The sequence below is a fragment of the Balaenoptera musculus genome, chromosome 4, assembly GCF_009873245.2.
Source record: "Balaenoptera musculus isolate JJ_BM4_2016_0621 chromosome 4, mBalMus1.pri.v3, whole genome shotgun sequence".
Taxonomy (NCBI): domain Eukaryota; kingdom Metazoa; phylum Chordata; class Mammalia; order Artiodactyla; family Balaenopteridae; genus Balaenoptera; species Balaenoptera musculus.
This window is the reverse complement of record NC_045788.1, coordinates 11064901-11081233: the sequence shown is the minus strand read 5'-3', so window position 1 is coordinate 11081233 and position 16333 is coordinate 11064901. Positions and strand designations below refer to the sequence as shown.

Genomic DNA, 16333 nt, shown 5'->3' with positions numbered 1-16333 from the left:
AAGCATCTATGTGGCGATAGGCAGATTAAGTAACTCTCGGAAAGGAGGGCTGGGCGAAGATACCCAGGATGCTGCCAAAGGATGAGGTTCAATAGATGTTTAATTCATCCAGCCAACACACACACAAATACACCGCTATGTTCAAAGTTCCTACAATAAACGCTCAGAAGGAAAAATAACAGCTCAATATTAAAAGGCTGCAGCCCACAGGGACCACAGCTCTCTGCCAACAGGGGTATCTGAAGATTCTATCAACCGCGGGGACAACAATGGATCTGCCAACCCTCAGAGCCTGTCTTCTTTTGAGGTGGGGACACCCCTAGACACCCTGGAGTCAGAGGGACGGTATCCCGGATAAATGTGGGGACACAGTCATGTCACTGTACTACAACAGCAATGGCCCATGTTCCCACAATGGTGCCAGTTAAGGGGCCAGGAAAGTTTACATACTATTTCACTGGTCTTTACAGTTTAAAAGAAAGACACATCTGATTTTTTTTTTAATTAATTTATTTATTTATTTATTTTTGGCTGTGTTGGGTCTTCGTTTCTGTGCGAGGGCTTTCTCTAGTTGCAGTGAGCGGGGCCACTCTTCATCGCGGTGTGCGGGCCTCTCACTATTGCAGCCTCTCTTGTTGCGGAGCACAGGCTCCAGACGCGCAGGCTCGGTAGTTGTGGCTCACGGGCCTAGTTGCTCCACGGCATGTGGGGTCTTCCTGGACCAGGGCTCGAACCCGTGTCCCCTGCATTGGCAGGCGGATTCTCAACCACTGCGCCACCAGGGAAGCCCCCACATCTGATTTTTTTAAAGCAGTAGACTCCATTTCAATATTGACAGCTATTTCTATATTCTAGCTAACAGCCCACACTAATATCATTTTGCCTAAGTGACTACAGTGAATGACGCCCACTTATATGTGCCCACAAGTCTTTATCCATGTAGAAAGGATGCTACTACTCAAATCCATACAGTAACTAAGTTTGAATATCTAAATATTCTTAATATTTGGAATGTTTTCCACTGTTCTATCTTGGTGATTGTTTTGTATTTTCATAAATGAGGGTCTCTTGGCTGCAGACAATTCTAAAATGCCTTTAAGGCACTTTTCATCCCTCCGTGAATTACCACATGAGAGTTTAACAATACAGTAATTCACCAAGCAAACCCACCAACATCTGCGTTTATCTACAATTAGGGCAGGGACTACCAATCTGAAAGTTTTTTCCCACCAGCCTTCATCGTTCCTAAAATTCCTTCCGAAGACATTCCTCTCTTTGACTCATAAAGACATCTTTTTATAATGGTGTTTTGTTCTCCACCCTCGTGCCCTGCCTATGAAAATGATAAAGTATGGTCATTGCAAATAATTCAGAAAGCATCAAGAAATGAAAAATTAAAATCACCAGCATTCTTAGCGACCAGCACTAACCACTAGTAACATCTGAGGGTACATACTTCTCAGACTCTTCGGTAATGCATCCCTCCACCCCATCACCAACCAACGTGAATCAACACTTCTGTAGAATACAACAAAAATAAACTAGAAAAGTGAAAAGCCACTTGGATGTCACAGCAATGTCAAACTGCTAAAGAGAAGAATTTCTAAAGTCTTACTCTCAATCTCTCTATGTACTTCACCTTAATTGGTAACAAACAGATCATAGCCTGTGGACCACACTATGAATATCTCTGTTCTAGACATTTTTTCTGTTAAATGTACATGTTCTTTTACTGTATGTATATATGCTTTTACGTATACTCTACACATAGCTTTATATGTTTTCCCCCACTAGATTTTTTTCCACTAAATAGATCATGGTCATGGGTCCACAACCACACATGTCATCCTACTTTAATGCAAAACACTCTTCAAACCCTGGCACCTCCAAGCAGGGCAGAATCATATACCTCCATGAGCTAAGACCTCTGGGAGTGAGGGCTTAGGGGAGGGGAAGGAGGTCACGGGTCGTGCTTTAGCAGTGTTGCCATTGTGCCCAGGGTTGGCCCTGCCTAAAGAAAGCCCAGGGACCAGTGCATTTCCAGAGCAGGCACTAGGGAAAAGGGACCTGCCTGTTTTGCAGGACACTGTGTATGGCAACGCCAAGAGCCACGAGTCCACGAGGTGTTTGGTTCTAACCACAAACTCTAGCCATTCATTCCGACGTTCATCATACCCCTGTGTGCAGGCACCGCATGAGATACTAGGGCACAAAGATGGGGAGGCCAAGCCCCTCCCTCCAGGGGCCTAGTCCAGTGGGGGAGCCAAATACACAAATGACCAGAACACAGCCTAATGGATATGCGTGAGGCTGCTAGTGCCGGTGAGGACAGACTCCTGGGCACCGCCGCCCCACCCCCCCACCCCAGGAGATTCTGAGTCATCAGGTCTGGGTGGGGCCCAAGACTCTGCAATTCCAGCTTGGTCCTTCGATGCAAAGACCACACTTTGATGGCACTGCTCTAGGGCACTGGTTCACCACCAGGGGCAACTTTGCCCCCCTCCCCTGGGACACTTGCAAGTCTGGAGACATGCTTGTCTGTCACAACTGGGGGGTGGGGGTGCGGTTGACTGGCCTTTAGTGAGTCGATGCTGCTAACCCTCCTACAGTGGGCAAGACAGCCCCCCACAACAAAGAACGTCAACAGACGACGTCAACAGCGCAGTTGGGCAACTCCTCGAGAGCAAGACACTTGAACTCCAGGCCTCAGTTTTGTTATAAGCAAAATGGGGATGATAGAATCTATCACAGAAAGTCGTGCTGAGCATTCAGTGACTTTATGCAAAGTGCTTAGAACAGGGTCTGGTACATGGTAGGCATTTATTGTTATTATTGTTATTATTATTAGCTATCATTATTATTGAAGAGCAGACAAAAACAAGCAGAAAAGACATTCCAGGATGGACACAAGTCCTTCCTGCAAGTAGCCACCGTGCTGCGGCCCTCACCTGCCCTGCTCCAGTAACAGCAGCAATGATGCTTATTGATGGCTTACTACGCATCAGCAATGGAATGAGGAAACTGAGGCCCAGAGACGTTAAGTAACTTGCCCAAGGTCACACAGCCACGAAGGGGCAACCTGTCGACGTTCATCCACTCAAACATCTACTGAGCACCCACTATGTGCCAGGCATATCCCAGGAGAAGACAGCCTAACACAGCAGGGCTCATGCAGGGAAACAACTGATTTCCACACCCTGCAGACCAGCCACAGAGCAAAGCCCTGTTGCTCCAGAGACTGCAGAGTCCACCCTGCTGTAATCCTAGCCTTATGAGCCCTCTCTCTGGCCCCTTGCCCGGAGCCGTTCTCTGACAAAGAGACGTCATGGCGGGGCCTGGGGGGAAGAGGGCAGAGCTGCGGTGGGCCTGGCTCCAATGCACATCTCGATGGAACTTTCTCTGCATCCGGCGGTCCCCGGCGCTCGCTGCCAGCCCCGCACGCAGGAAGCCTCTCCCTCACCCAGGCTGTGCAGCTAGCAAAGCCCTCCCTCACACAGTGTCTCCTCCTGTCCCCCAGGCCACCCAGGAAGAATAACAACCCCAATTCACAGACGAGGGGACTCAGGCTCCAATGGGGCAAGTTCCCCCAAAAGTCAGCAGAGCTCAGGTTCTAACCACGTCACCTGATGCCAAAACGTCCCTCCACCCACCCCTTCCCCATGACTTTGGGGTTTTTCCCCCTTGACTCTAAAGTAATACAAATTCAGTGCAAATAATTCAGAAAATACAGAAAAGTATAAAGAGAATACGTCTTGCTCAACTCTCACCAGCTATAACTGGCATGTAATCCTTTCCTGATATTTTTATGCATATAAACATATTTTTTAGAATAGCATCATGAGTCTAAATCATGACTCCAAGCTTTTGGAACCTGTTTTTCATTCAGATGCCTTTCTAGGTTAATAACAAGCTGTGTCATCATCTAAAAGCCTGGATTCTCTTAGCTATCGCCCGGGCTTGGTATTCATTTATTTCCTCAACCCCCTACTGACAGTCATGCAGATTCACAATTTTTCCAACATTTTTAAACAATGCTTCAGTGAGCACTGTTGGACCTGCATCCTTGCCCAGTTAACCCCTTAGAATAAATTCTTACAAGTGCAACTGCTGGGTCAAAAGTCGCTGTCCCCCAACATCCCAGCAGCAGTGTGGGACCACCACCCAAGCAGGAAGCCCTAAGTCCTACTATTCCGATGGCCAAACTTCAGGTCAGAGCTGTGGGGACAAAAGTAGCCCCAGCTCGGGAGCCCAGGAGGCCCAGTAAAGACCTCAAGTGTGTTGATCTTTACAACCAGCCAATGAACAAAGGGTCCCATCAACAATGCTCCCCGCCCCTAGCACTGCACAGGCTGCAAGGGATGTCTGCACTGGTCCCCTCCGATCCTCCCAAATAACTTGGGTCCCCAGGCCTTGACTCCAATGCCCCCTATTGCAGCAAAGCGTCCCCCGGCTCCCAAGACCCTGCCCGGGTCCCTCGCTCTGTGGCCAAGGCTTGAATCCAGGACCCCCTCACCGCCCCCCCCACCGCCCCCCTGCAAGGTGAGAACCCCACACAGGACTCAGCCCGCAGAGGGCCCTCAATGCCAGTTCCATGAACGCCTCCAGGCCACTGTTCCACTGTTTCCTCAAACTAGATCTAACCTGGCTACAAAAGAGATCCCAGCCTCACTCATGCACCACACACACACACACACACACACACACACACACACACACACACACACACACACACACACACACACACACACACACACACAGTCTTCAAGGGGAAAGTGCTAAGATGTGACGGCACTGTCCTCTCAGAAAAGAGTCTCTCTCTTCCCCTGACTTGTGTGAAAAATTCATTACGAGAGAGACGAGGTTGCTCCCAATTCACCCCCTCCTCCCCGCGACCCCGAGTTTCCAAGCTCAGGACAGTCTCCTTTTTTCTTTCTTTCTTTCTTCTTTTTTTTTAAAGAGAAAATGCTTGCTGGTTTCTGGCAGGGGCAAAGGCAGATTCTGGGTGCAGGCCTTATGCGAGTCTGAGGCACACAGATGTCCAGAATCAAATGCTTTTCAAACCGCCCTGGCCCAAGCACTGAGGGGAAGCGCACGGCCATTTACAATCAACCGCCTTTGCCTCCCCAGCGAAGGACAGGCTGGAAAAGTCAGCTTGTGATTACTCAGAGCCAGAAAAGCTGTCTGTGGGCAACTAGGCCTGGCTGTGTCCTTCCTCTTCCTCCTCCTCCTCCTCCTGGACCATTTCACACCCTAGAACAGCCCGCCTTCAGAGGAAGCAGGGGGAATACAAAAACACTACACATCATAGTAAAAAATAAATAACTGGCATGGACTATTACAAATCTTGATTACAATGATTTAGAAATTCTCTGTGCTGCCTCTTGTTTTAACAAACATTTGAGAAGAGATCGCTCTATTGGGTACGCACTGTAAAAGTGCATCAGCACGTTTACCTGAACTGCCTCACCTGGCAGGGCTGCTGCACACTGAATGACCTGTTTATCTCTCTCCATCCATTGCTCTCCCCACCCCCAGCGCACTGGCCCCCCTGGCTGGTCCTCAGCCGGGCCAGGCCCCTCTCTCTCTCTCTCACCTTAGCACTGGCTGTTCCCACTGCTGGAATGCCCTTCCCGCACAAGGCCCCGAGGCTCTCTCCCTCCAGATGGGCTTTCACAGAAGCAAATAGTATAGGTGCTCAAAAAACACTCCATGAGTTAATAATTAAAGCTGACTAACCAATGCACCTGTGGGAAAATACATGCGCTTTCTTAACTTGAAACATCAGGCTTATATCCAAGAACCTCTCTGGTTAAAAGGTTAGTCCCCTCAACAGCTTGAAAAGGCTGGCTCTCTCAACACATATCAGAGTGCCAAGGGGATACCATGCTGTCCAGACAAGGTCAGAGGCAAACCGTGGTCATGGGAAGGGGCAGGTGTCTGCCTGACAACAGGCCAGCCATCAGACACCTTTGGTCATCTCCCATTTAAACTGCCGAGACATGGAATGGGATCCAAAGGCGAATCCCAGCTGACACCTCAGCTGCGGCTGCCCAGAGGCAACTGCGCCACAAACTGGTCACCAATTCGTTGTTTTTTCAATTTTTTTATACAATTTGGAAAGGTTACTTTCCATTTACAGTTATTACCAAATATTGGCTATTTTCCCCGTGTTGTACAATACATCCTTGAGCCTCTCTTACACCCAGTACTTTGTACTGGTAACCACTAGTCTGTTCTCTATATCTGCGAGTCATTTCTTTTATGTTATAGTCACTAGTTGGCTGTATTTTTTAGATTCCACATATAAGCACTATCATACAGTGTTTGTCTGCCTTATTTCACTTAGCATAATGCCCTCCAAGTCTATCCATGTTGCTGTAAATGGCATTATTTCATTTTTTATGACTAATATTCCATTGTATATATGTACTGCATCTTCTTTATCCATTCATCTGTCAATGAACACTTAGGTTGCTTCCATATCTTGGATACTGTAAATAGTGCTACAAACATTGGGGTCACCAATTTGCTTTAATCACTCAAAGTCAGGAGGGGTGTTGGGCCCTGCAGACCATAATCAAAAAGCAAAGGAAAGGAAATGCAGACAGCAAAAGACCCTCCCCTAGTGGCTGCGAATTATATACAGTCAGTCCTCATTATTTGTGGATCCCAAATTTGTGAATCTGCCGACTCACTAAAACTGATTCCAAAATCAATACCAGGCTGCTCTACAGTCATTTGTGGACCTGCACAGAGTGGCAAGAAACTCCAGTAGCCCAACGTGCCTGCTTCCAGGGAGGACGAACAGACGCCCTCCACCCTGGTCCAGCTCTCATGCTGTAAACAAACATCCTTTACACAGTCCATTTAGTGCCATGTTTTCTGCACTTTTGTGCTTTGTGTTGGTGATTTGGCTGTTTAAAACGGCCCCCAAGCCTAGTGCTGAAGTGCTGTCTAGTGTCCTAAGCCCAGGAAAGCTGTGGTGAGCATTATGGAGAAAACATGTGTTAAATGAGCTTCAATCAGGCTGAGCCATGGTGCTGATGGCCAAGTTCAACCAACAATACACATTAAGTAAGGTGTCTTTAAACAGAAACACACATAACACACAGTTACATACTGACCAGTGGATGAAGGTGTTGGGACCAGAGGCTCACAGGAGCCTAATGAGGTTTAAGTTCCCGAAAGCCTCTGGTCACAACGTCTCCCTTGGGAGCCATGGCTCAGTATTCACTAATTCAAGGTTCAGGGAGACCTTAGTGAAATAAGGACAACCGCGAATAAGGACAACTGACCATATACTAAGGGGGCTGCTTCCTGCCCCGCGTCCTCTGGCATCCCCACCCCCACCCCCCCGCCAGCATCCCCACTGCTCTCTCCATCTGCCACTCCACACACGGGCTCCCTTGCTCGGCAGGCTTCTGCTCAGGTGTCTTCTGGAGGCTCCTCTGTCACATCACTCTTCTCCTGGACTCATCACAATCAGTAATTACTAGCCAACCCTCCACGCCTCACCCCCACCTGAAACGTCAACTCCCGGAGGCAAAGCCTCTGTCTTGTACCCATATCTACCTGTACCTGCAGGGGCCACAGTGCCCAACACAAGGTGGGTGGCCAGTGCTCGCCTGAAGGGACACAGCCCTCCACACACACGGCCACAAGGTCCCTGGCGGGTTCCGGGAGCATGACAAGCATCCAGAGGGCCTGCACAGAGGCTGAAACCCCCCGATTAGACGCCCACTATGGCCCAGGGCCACGCGCACCTCCTGTGCACTTGAAACGTGGCTGGTCCAAAGTGAGATGTGCTCTAGGTGTAACAGATGCACAAGATTTCCAAGACTTGGTACAAAAATATATGTAAAACATCTCATTCATGATTTTATTGATTCCATATTGAAATTATTGTATCTTGGACATTCTGGGTTAAAGGAACTAGATTAAAATTAACTTCACCTGCTTCCTGTTGCTTTTGAGCGTGGCTGCTAGGAAGTTTTCATGACATACAGAGCTTGGCACTATACTTGCCTGAGTCCACCTGGGTTATAGTGATGCCATGGAAAGGGCAGCCAGTGACACAGGCCAGCCCTGACCACCTCTCTCGGCTACTGCCGAATACTCTCCAGAGGCAGGCAGGAAACACCTGTCCCGTGGCTTCCTGTGACACACAAAGACCTAAGTGTGTTCCGAAAGAGGGCTCAGAAATCAAGGCTGAAAAGAGTTAAGAGATGAAACAATTGTGCCCTCAGAAGGGGAGCGCCACCAGAACAGGGGCCAGCATCGAGCAGGCCTACAGATATGTGTTGAATGAATAAACCAGTACTTTGCAAAAAAAAAAAGAAACAAAAAAACGATTTCTAAGTTGTCTGTTCATATTTGGGATAGAATACGAGAGCTGGAGGGGACCTGGAAAACGACCAGGCTCTGCCATGTCGCTGAACAGTGAGGACGCTGTGCTTCCGTGTCCTCCCCTGGAGAAGAGGTGGTCCCTGCCGGTCCCTACCTGCCAGGCCCACGCCGTCCAGCAGAACTTTCTATGATGATGGGAGTCTTCTCTGATCTGTCCAATACAGTGCCTACTGGGCCCTCGAAACATGGCTACTGTGACTGAGGAAGTGAAATATAATCTTATTTAATTGTAATTAATTTAAGTTTAAATTCAAATAGTCACATGTGGCAAAAGGCTGCCATCCTGGACGGCACAGCTCTGGCCTGCTGTGACAGACAGGAAGGAGAGAAAGCTTGTAAAAGCACTTTGAAAATGCCAAATCCTGACAGAAATGGTAGAGGTTTTGTTGTTGAATGTATTACAAATGCGAGATTCTGAGAGATTTCAATTGCCCAACGAAGAGACTTGATTCATCGTAAGTGAAAAAAATTTAAACACACAGATTGTACTTCACCTGGGGGAGAAGAGTGTTCATAGACACCTGTAATCAGAACAGAGCAAGAACGCTTCACACACAGCTCAGAAAACTAGCTTTAACCCTCTGGGCCACAGTACCTCCAGGGCCTCGACATGCAGGCAGAAATCAAGGTCTCCAGGCTGTTGCTGCTAAGATTACATTCCTATCTCCCACCCCCTCACTCTAGGCACCAGCGGTGTCTTGCCCCTTCCGCTGACCTTCCCTGCCATTCCTCCTGCTACAGAAACGGGTCCTCCCACAGCTCTCAGACCCTCTCAGGGGGTTGTTCAAATCTGATGGATGGTAAAACCAACCAGTGCTGAAAAGGGATGCGGACTAAGTGGGAGCTGTGAAGAATGCTAATCTGTTTACACTCAGGTTGGAAGATGCTCATGAAATTCAAATCAAGTTCTCTTGGCTCCCAAGATTCTTCCCAGCAGGAAAGCCCTTCCCAGTCTAAACAGCTTTTCAGTACCATTAAGATCATTATATTCTACGCACAAGCAGACAATAAAGAAAAAAAAGCAGGGGAGTGGAAGGGGGGGTGAATGATTAGGGCCAGAAAGTCAAACAAGTCTAAGTCTTTCTGAGGAAACACACAATATTTCCAAGTACCAGTGTAAGAAGCCACCCTAAAATATTTAAAAGATTTTGTGAGCTCATTCATTCTTGTCCATTAAAGAACACAGCTACTTTTCCTCTCAGTCCTTTTAACTTTTCCACAGACACATTAACTTTAGGGCTTAAGCGTGTGTAATGCCCTTGGTTTGGGCCCCTCGGAGCTTCCATGATGAAAACCACGTGACACTGGATCCACACGTGTTCCACCCACAAGCTGGCCTCAGTGGTGTAATTTATTCTGTCAGGCAGCAGGCTGTTGCTCAACTTCGAGGAGGGAATGCGAGCAACCACCCTCCAGCTATTAAAACAAAATGAACCAGCCTGGAGTCAGCGGGACAGACGCCACTTCACTGAGAAAAGAGACCCAGCTTTCCGTACCTCAAGTTCGGTCTCCCGTCTGTTGATATCATCCGTGGATTGATTTAACTTCTCCAGTTCTCCCTGATCAAGAAAAGGGACAGAAAAAAGATTCAGGGATTTGTCTTTTGTTTCCAGTATGACTCAGCCCCAGTACCTGCAAATTACTCTGGCACAATTTGTAGGAAGAGGAACGAGTCAGTGTTAATTCTCAAGGAAAACAGTTGAGCCTTGGCTGGAAGAACAAATAAATGTCAGCATTTCTGAAACCTTTTTCTTGATGGTGGCCTTTTTGAAAATGACTTTAAGGTCCTAGGAATTTGTCTTTTCTTAGAAGGTCAATTATTTATTCCAGGTATGTGCCTTCAGGTAAACCCACCTGTTACAAATGGTTTAGGGGCTGAATCAAAACAATGCTTTCTGCTTTAGAGCAAGGATTTTGCAGAAAAGATAATAAAAGAAAACAAAGCCAAGCCTAAAGTATAAACCCAATGAAACAATTTAAATCAAGAGTACAATTCTGGCATTATCTCATCCATGGTTGAGTATTTTTCTGTAGGAATGAAAAGTCTTTTCAAACTGCCAGTTATTCAACCTACCTGGCTGTTTTACAAAACAAACAACTAAAACTAGCTTTAATCCTGATCCTTTAAATAAACATTTACAAACTGACATTTTGTAAAAAAGTGCCCAGCATGGAGTTAACTCATTTTACTCAGCAAACAAAGGACCTTGTGAACAGAATTCCCCTACCAAGAAAACAAAATTTAGTAGCCAGGACTGATTTTATTTAATAGAATTCCTAATGCAAAGATTTTTCCACCTGATTTTTATCTTGCTAACCTGCCATAACAATTCATTCAAATGCAACAGCTGAGTTAAATGAGCTTTTAATTGATCTGCGCGCTGAAAAACCAATTAAGTCTCCAGAAACCGCAGCGCATGCTGAAAAGCAATATATTTTTTTTTTAAAAAAGAAAGCTTTATGGAAAGGGTAGAAAAAGGGGTCTTGGAAAGGGATGTGCTGTGCTTTTTGCTTAGAGGGTGAAGAGGTTAAGCTGTCACTCCGAGACCTCGGCTTGGAAATTGTTTTTAATCATTTCCCAGAGAAATGGAGGCACAGGAACCAGGCCAACCCTCCCGCCTTCTCGCGCGTCAGCTATGCGCACCGCTTGTCCCAGATTTCTGTTCACACCCGACCTCATAAGGAGGAAAAGCTGGGTTTTAAACCGTTGGAGGCCAAGCGGAGAGGTGAGCCAGTGGTGACAATAAGCCCTTCGGTTTGCTAACAATGAATCAGAGGAGAAGGGAGATGGCTCAGGCCGGGCACCTCTGCCAGCAGGAGGCTCCGACCCCCAGGCACGGGTGGCCGCCCGCCTGCAGGGGCCGACGACGCCCACCGCCCCGGGAGCCCGCGCCTAAGCGGCCGGCCCGGCTCCCGGAGCCCGGAGGTTGTGCAAAGCCCGCTGCGCCGCGAGCCTGGCCGGGTACCCAGACGCCGGCGTGGCGCCCCCGCCCCCTTTCCTCTTTGTTGCGCAACCGCCCGCAGCGCGGGGCACGCTGCTGCGACCCCCGGATCCTGCCGGGGAATCCCGGCGATAGAGTCAGGCTGCGTCCACGCGGGCACCGCAGCCTCCCAGGAACCGGGTGAAACCGGGTACTCAGACCCTCTCCTCCAGCCCCGGACTTACGCTGCCACCTCCCGCGGGCGCAGGCACCGGTGGGGGATTGGGGGAGGTGGCTGCGAGGCGAGCTCAGTGCAGATGCCGGGGTCCTTGTGCACCCCCGCGCGCCCTACCTGGATCCGGGGGTCCACCTCTTCCTCCTCCTCCAGCCCCGGCTCCATCCCCTCCTCCTCCTCCTCCTCCTCCGAGTCCCGGGCTGGCGGCGGCAGCTCGGCCGGCTCCTCCGGACGGCTCCGCTTCGGCGCCGCGTCCATGCGGGCGGCGGACTTGGGAGCGCGGGGGTGGCGGCCGCAGACTGGGCCGGAGCCGTCTCGCCACCGCCCGGCGCGCTCGGAAGGCGCCGCTCGCCGCCGCGGGCTCCCGGGCCCAGCTCAGGAGGAAGTGGGCGCGGTCGCCCCCTCTCCGCCGCGGCCGTCAGCGCAGCGCAGCGCCGCCCGCTCCGCCCCCAGCCTGCCCGCTCTGCGCGGCCCCGACTCTAGACCTGGCCGCCCGGGATAGCCGGGGCTCCGTCACAAAACCTCACTCCCGGAAAGCGTGAGGGTGGCGAAATGGGGGAGCCCTCACCCCCTTTTACCATAGCAGCCCGAATAGATCACAATTTACCCTACGTCGGCCGCCTGGTGTCAGGGTGCTTTTCTCTCCCTCCCTCCTCTGCTGAGGCAATTGACTGCATGGAAGGAAAGTTTGGGGTATTCCCACCATCTGAAGGCACCTTTAGAAGCTTGTACTCAGTGACCCTGGACCAGTTTCAAGACTCACTCAAACCCCTGTGTACACTCAAAGCACTTTTGTCCCCTTGGGTTAACCTGGGGAAATGGGTGTACCTGAAGATTTCCCCAGAAAAGGGAACTGAAACATATGCTCACATAGACACAAAAGAACAAAGAAGGGAGCCAGCTGCAGCTCCTTGCGTGGATTCCTTGCCCAAAGGCTGTGGACCCCTTGCCCAAAGGCTGTGGACCCCATTGAGCAGAGCTCCATACGCAAGCTCCTGTGCTTTCGCAGTTGCGGGATGGTCCTACCTGAAGAGGCAGGAAGCATGGAAAATCCATTGATCAGGGATGTGCGTGGGTGAGTGGGTGCCTGTGAGAACAGCCTTCTCAAGGAGATGCGAGTGTAACCCCTGTTAATGGGCACGCGCCATCCAAGGATTTATGAACTGGTGAGGTTTCCTGCCCAACCTGAATGAGCGGAGAGCCAGAACTTGCCTGGCAAATTCAACATCACAAAAAGCCAAAGAATAAGGGGAATGTTTGTGCTTTTATGAAATGGCAGGGCCAGTGTGATGTCAGGAGAGCAGAAGGTCAGATGACCTTAGCAAAGCAGGCAAGGACATTGCCACTGGCCATTGCTAATGTCTCCTTCACTACAAAAATGCAGAGCGTACACACTTTCTACACAGAAGCTTGTGGCCTGTGGGCTCTGTAAGTTCGGAGGGCAGACTTGCTTGAGAAAGGAGCTTCTTTCCATGAGCTTGTCATTAAAGCCAACCTTGGGAAACCTGCTTATGATGGTATTATCAAAAGCTAAGTTGGGGGGGGTTACTCCTTGGGCAAGACTCCGCCCTACACACTCTGGCACTGTGGTCCACCATCCCAGGAGCTTCCTTGTCTCCTGGAGGTAACACAGGTGTACACCATGGGTTTGGTTCTGAACAGGTCACACCTGTTCACTGTTTTTACATCAACTGAGAGGCAGCAATTCTTTGTGAGATGTTCTCAAGTTCCCTGCTAAAGACATAGTTGCTTTTCATTTTCCAGTGATGGTTGAAGGCAGGGTCAAGATGGCCATTAAGAGTCACAAACTGAGACAGAGGTTGAAAACAAGTGAGGTGAGCCCTGATTCTAAATGCTTCCCAAGTGGTGGAACCTCATCATCACCATTCAAACAATAGCCTCCAAATTACATTACTGTTTAAGCTTAGATCTAAGAGCAATAGGGTGGTTCAAAATGCCTTTATGGGGGGACTTCCCTGATGGCACAGTGGTTAAGTATCCGCCTGCCAATGCAGGGGACACGGTTTTGATCCCTGGTCCGGGAAGATCCCACATGCCAAGGAGCAACTAAGCCCGTGCACCACAACTACTAAGCCTGCAATCTACAGCCCGCGAGCCACAACTACTGAGTCTGCATGCTGCAACTACTGAAGCGCACGTGCCTAGAGCCCATGCTCCGCAACAAGAGAAGACCGTGAACTGCAAAGAAGAGTAGCCCCTGCTCGCCGCAACTAGAGAAAGCCCCCGTGCAGCAACGAAGACCCAACACAGCCAATGATGATAATAATAATAATAATAATAATAATAATAAATACATAAATAAAATGTAGTCTCTTTAAAAAAAAATGCCTTTATGGGATATAGGGAAACTGCTTCTGAACACTGAACATCACTGTAGACTTTTGTTGTTTTATTTTTAGAAGACCTGGGTCAGCTATAGCATGATGTTCTAAAGTTAAAATAAGGGAAATAAATAAACTACAGCAGTACTGTATATTTCTGTTGACACATACATATGCACATCAATGCATAGAAAAGGGTCTGGAAGGAAGATTCATACCCAACAAAGACTGGCTAGCCCTGGAAAAGGCAGTATGGAGGGGCCCAAGATTGGCTAGGATGGGGTTGGGCATGTCAAAGGGAACTTTTAATCTCTTGATAATGTTTTCATTTTTTACAAGGAGGATGTATTTATGCTTATTTGTGTAATTCTAAAATAAATTTAAAATAGTGCATACTGTATTAGTTTTCTATTGCTGTGTAACAAACTACCACAAATTTAGTGGCTTAAAACAGCACTTGTTCATTACCTCACAGTTCTGTAGGCCTGACGTTGAGGCAGGGTATGACTAGCTTCTCTGCTCAGAGTCTCCCAGACTGAATCAGGGTGTTGATCAGGCTGTATTCCTTTCTGAAGGCTCTGAGGAAAAAGTCCTTCCAAGCTCACTCAGGTTGCTGGCTGAATTCAGTTCCTTGTGGTTGTAGGACTAAGGTCCCCATTTCCTTGCTCTCAGCCAAGGGCCAACCCGAATTCCTTGCCACATGGCACCCCCCATCTTCAAAGCCAGCAGCAGAGAATTTCCTTGGGTTGAATCCATCTCACACTACAATCTCCTCTTCAGGAAAAGCCCAGTCCCTTTTAAGGATTCACTTGATTAGGTCAGGTCCACACAGAATAAAGTCAACTGTGCCATATTCACAACCTAATCATGGTGGTGACTGCCCCATCATATTCACAAGCTCCCACATTTTACAGGAATATGTACAGCAGGGGGCAGGAAATGGGCAATCTTATACTTCTGACTACCTCACATACTAAGAAGGCAAGCCATGTAAGTGGCTCGTAACCCAAGCAAATGCTTAGTATTTATTTTAGCTGCCATATTGATCTAGATGAGTGGTTCTAAAGGTATGGGCTGGAGACCTCTGAAGGTCTCTGAGAACTTTCAGGATGCCCATGAGATCAAAACTAGTTTCAGACAAATACTAGACAAGACTTGCTTTTCCCACTCTCATTCTCTTACAAGTATTCACTGGAGTTTCCCAGAAGTTACATGACACATGATACAACAGACTGAATGCAGAAGATACGAGAATCCAGCTTCGTCTTGCTAAAGCCACCCGTTAAAGAGATGTGCAAAAATGTAAAACAATGCCCTTCTCACTATTTGTTTTGTTTTGGAAACAATTTTATTTTTCATTTTGGAAATGAGTTATTTTTCATAAAATTATGATATTTATGTTAACATGTAACGAATGTGTTGTTATTTTTAGATGAATTAATAAAAAAAGTTTTTTAAATTGTTTTAATTTCTACACAGTAACCACCTGTAGATGCAACCACATAAACAACAGCTCTTTGAGATCTTCAATGGCTTAAAAAAATATAAAGAAGTACTGGCAACAAAGAGTTTGAGAACCACTGAGCTAGAGGAAACATATCCTCCAGTTTGAGTTATCCTTTTTTGTTTCTATAAATGTTCCACTGCCTCCTTCACTCAAAAGATTCATCACCCCTCCCAAGACCCCGTTGGTGGAGTATTTGGGGCACAGTACATTTTTGCCCATTTCAAAAGACTTTAAATATAATTTAATAATTTAAATGATTGAGATCATTAGATAAGGTGCTGCTCATGTATGGTTATTTCCTGGGATCTATATTTTGTCAACGCCTATGAAGAATTCATCACCCAGTTATAACATTGCCCCTTTGGAGAAACAGTCAGCTTTTTAGTGCCTTGTGTGTGATGTGGTTTCCAAGAACACGCCTCTGCTTGCCAGGCTTTGGGGGGTCCCGCGTGGTGGGGGGCACACCTGTACCAGAGCTGTGATTTTTGGCAGCCTGATCACATGGTGCGTGATGTGGGCAAAGTGGGGATGGCCGACGTCTTAGCAGAATCCCGAGGACTGCTTTACTAGGAGACGTACTCCCTGCTGTCCACTGAAGAAAAATGCACAGCCTAAAAGTTGCGAGTTATGTTTTATTTGGGGAACGTCCTGAGGACTATAGCCCGGGAGGCAGCCTCTCAGGCAGCTCTGAAGGAACTGCTCCAAAGAGGTGGGGGAAGCCAGGACATTTAAAAGTTTTTGCTGGGGGTGGGGGGAAACATGTAGCCAAACATCAAAAGATGACTGCTAATCACAAAAACAGACATCTCAAGTTAATGATTTTCATGCTTTTCTATGTATGTGAAGATGCAAGCGACTGGGCTCATTGAAATTATTCCCTAGATGTGCATCGTAACTATCTAGGGCCAGTATCCTGGTTTCT

General features: G+C 48.1%; 1 protein-coding gene across 2 annotated transcripts in view; it reads right to left on the bottom strand.

Moving 5' to 3' along the window:
- The window catches only part of SH3BP5 (SH3 domain binding protein 5), a 74465-nt gene extending 62522 nt beyond the window's left edge, over positions 1 to 11943 (bottom strand). The window contains exons 1-2 of one of the 2 annotated variants that reach the window (XM_036850370.1): positions 11680 to 11943; positions 9903 to 9965 (exon numbers count right to left, since the gene is read on the bottom strand). In XM_036850370.1, coding sequence (XP_036706265.1) covers positions 9903 to 9965; positions 11680 to 11820 — 204 coding nt within the window. In that variant the 5' untranslated portion in view covers positions 11821 to 11943. The remainder of the gene's footprint in view (positions 1 to 9902; positions 9966 to 11679) is intronic. The other variant, XM_036850369.1, reaches the window with a different exon arrangement.
- Positions 11944 to 16333: the final 4390 nt, after the last annotated feature.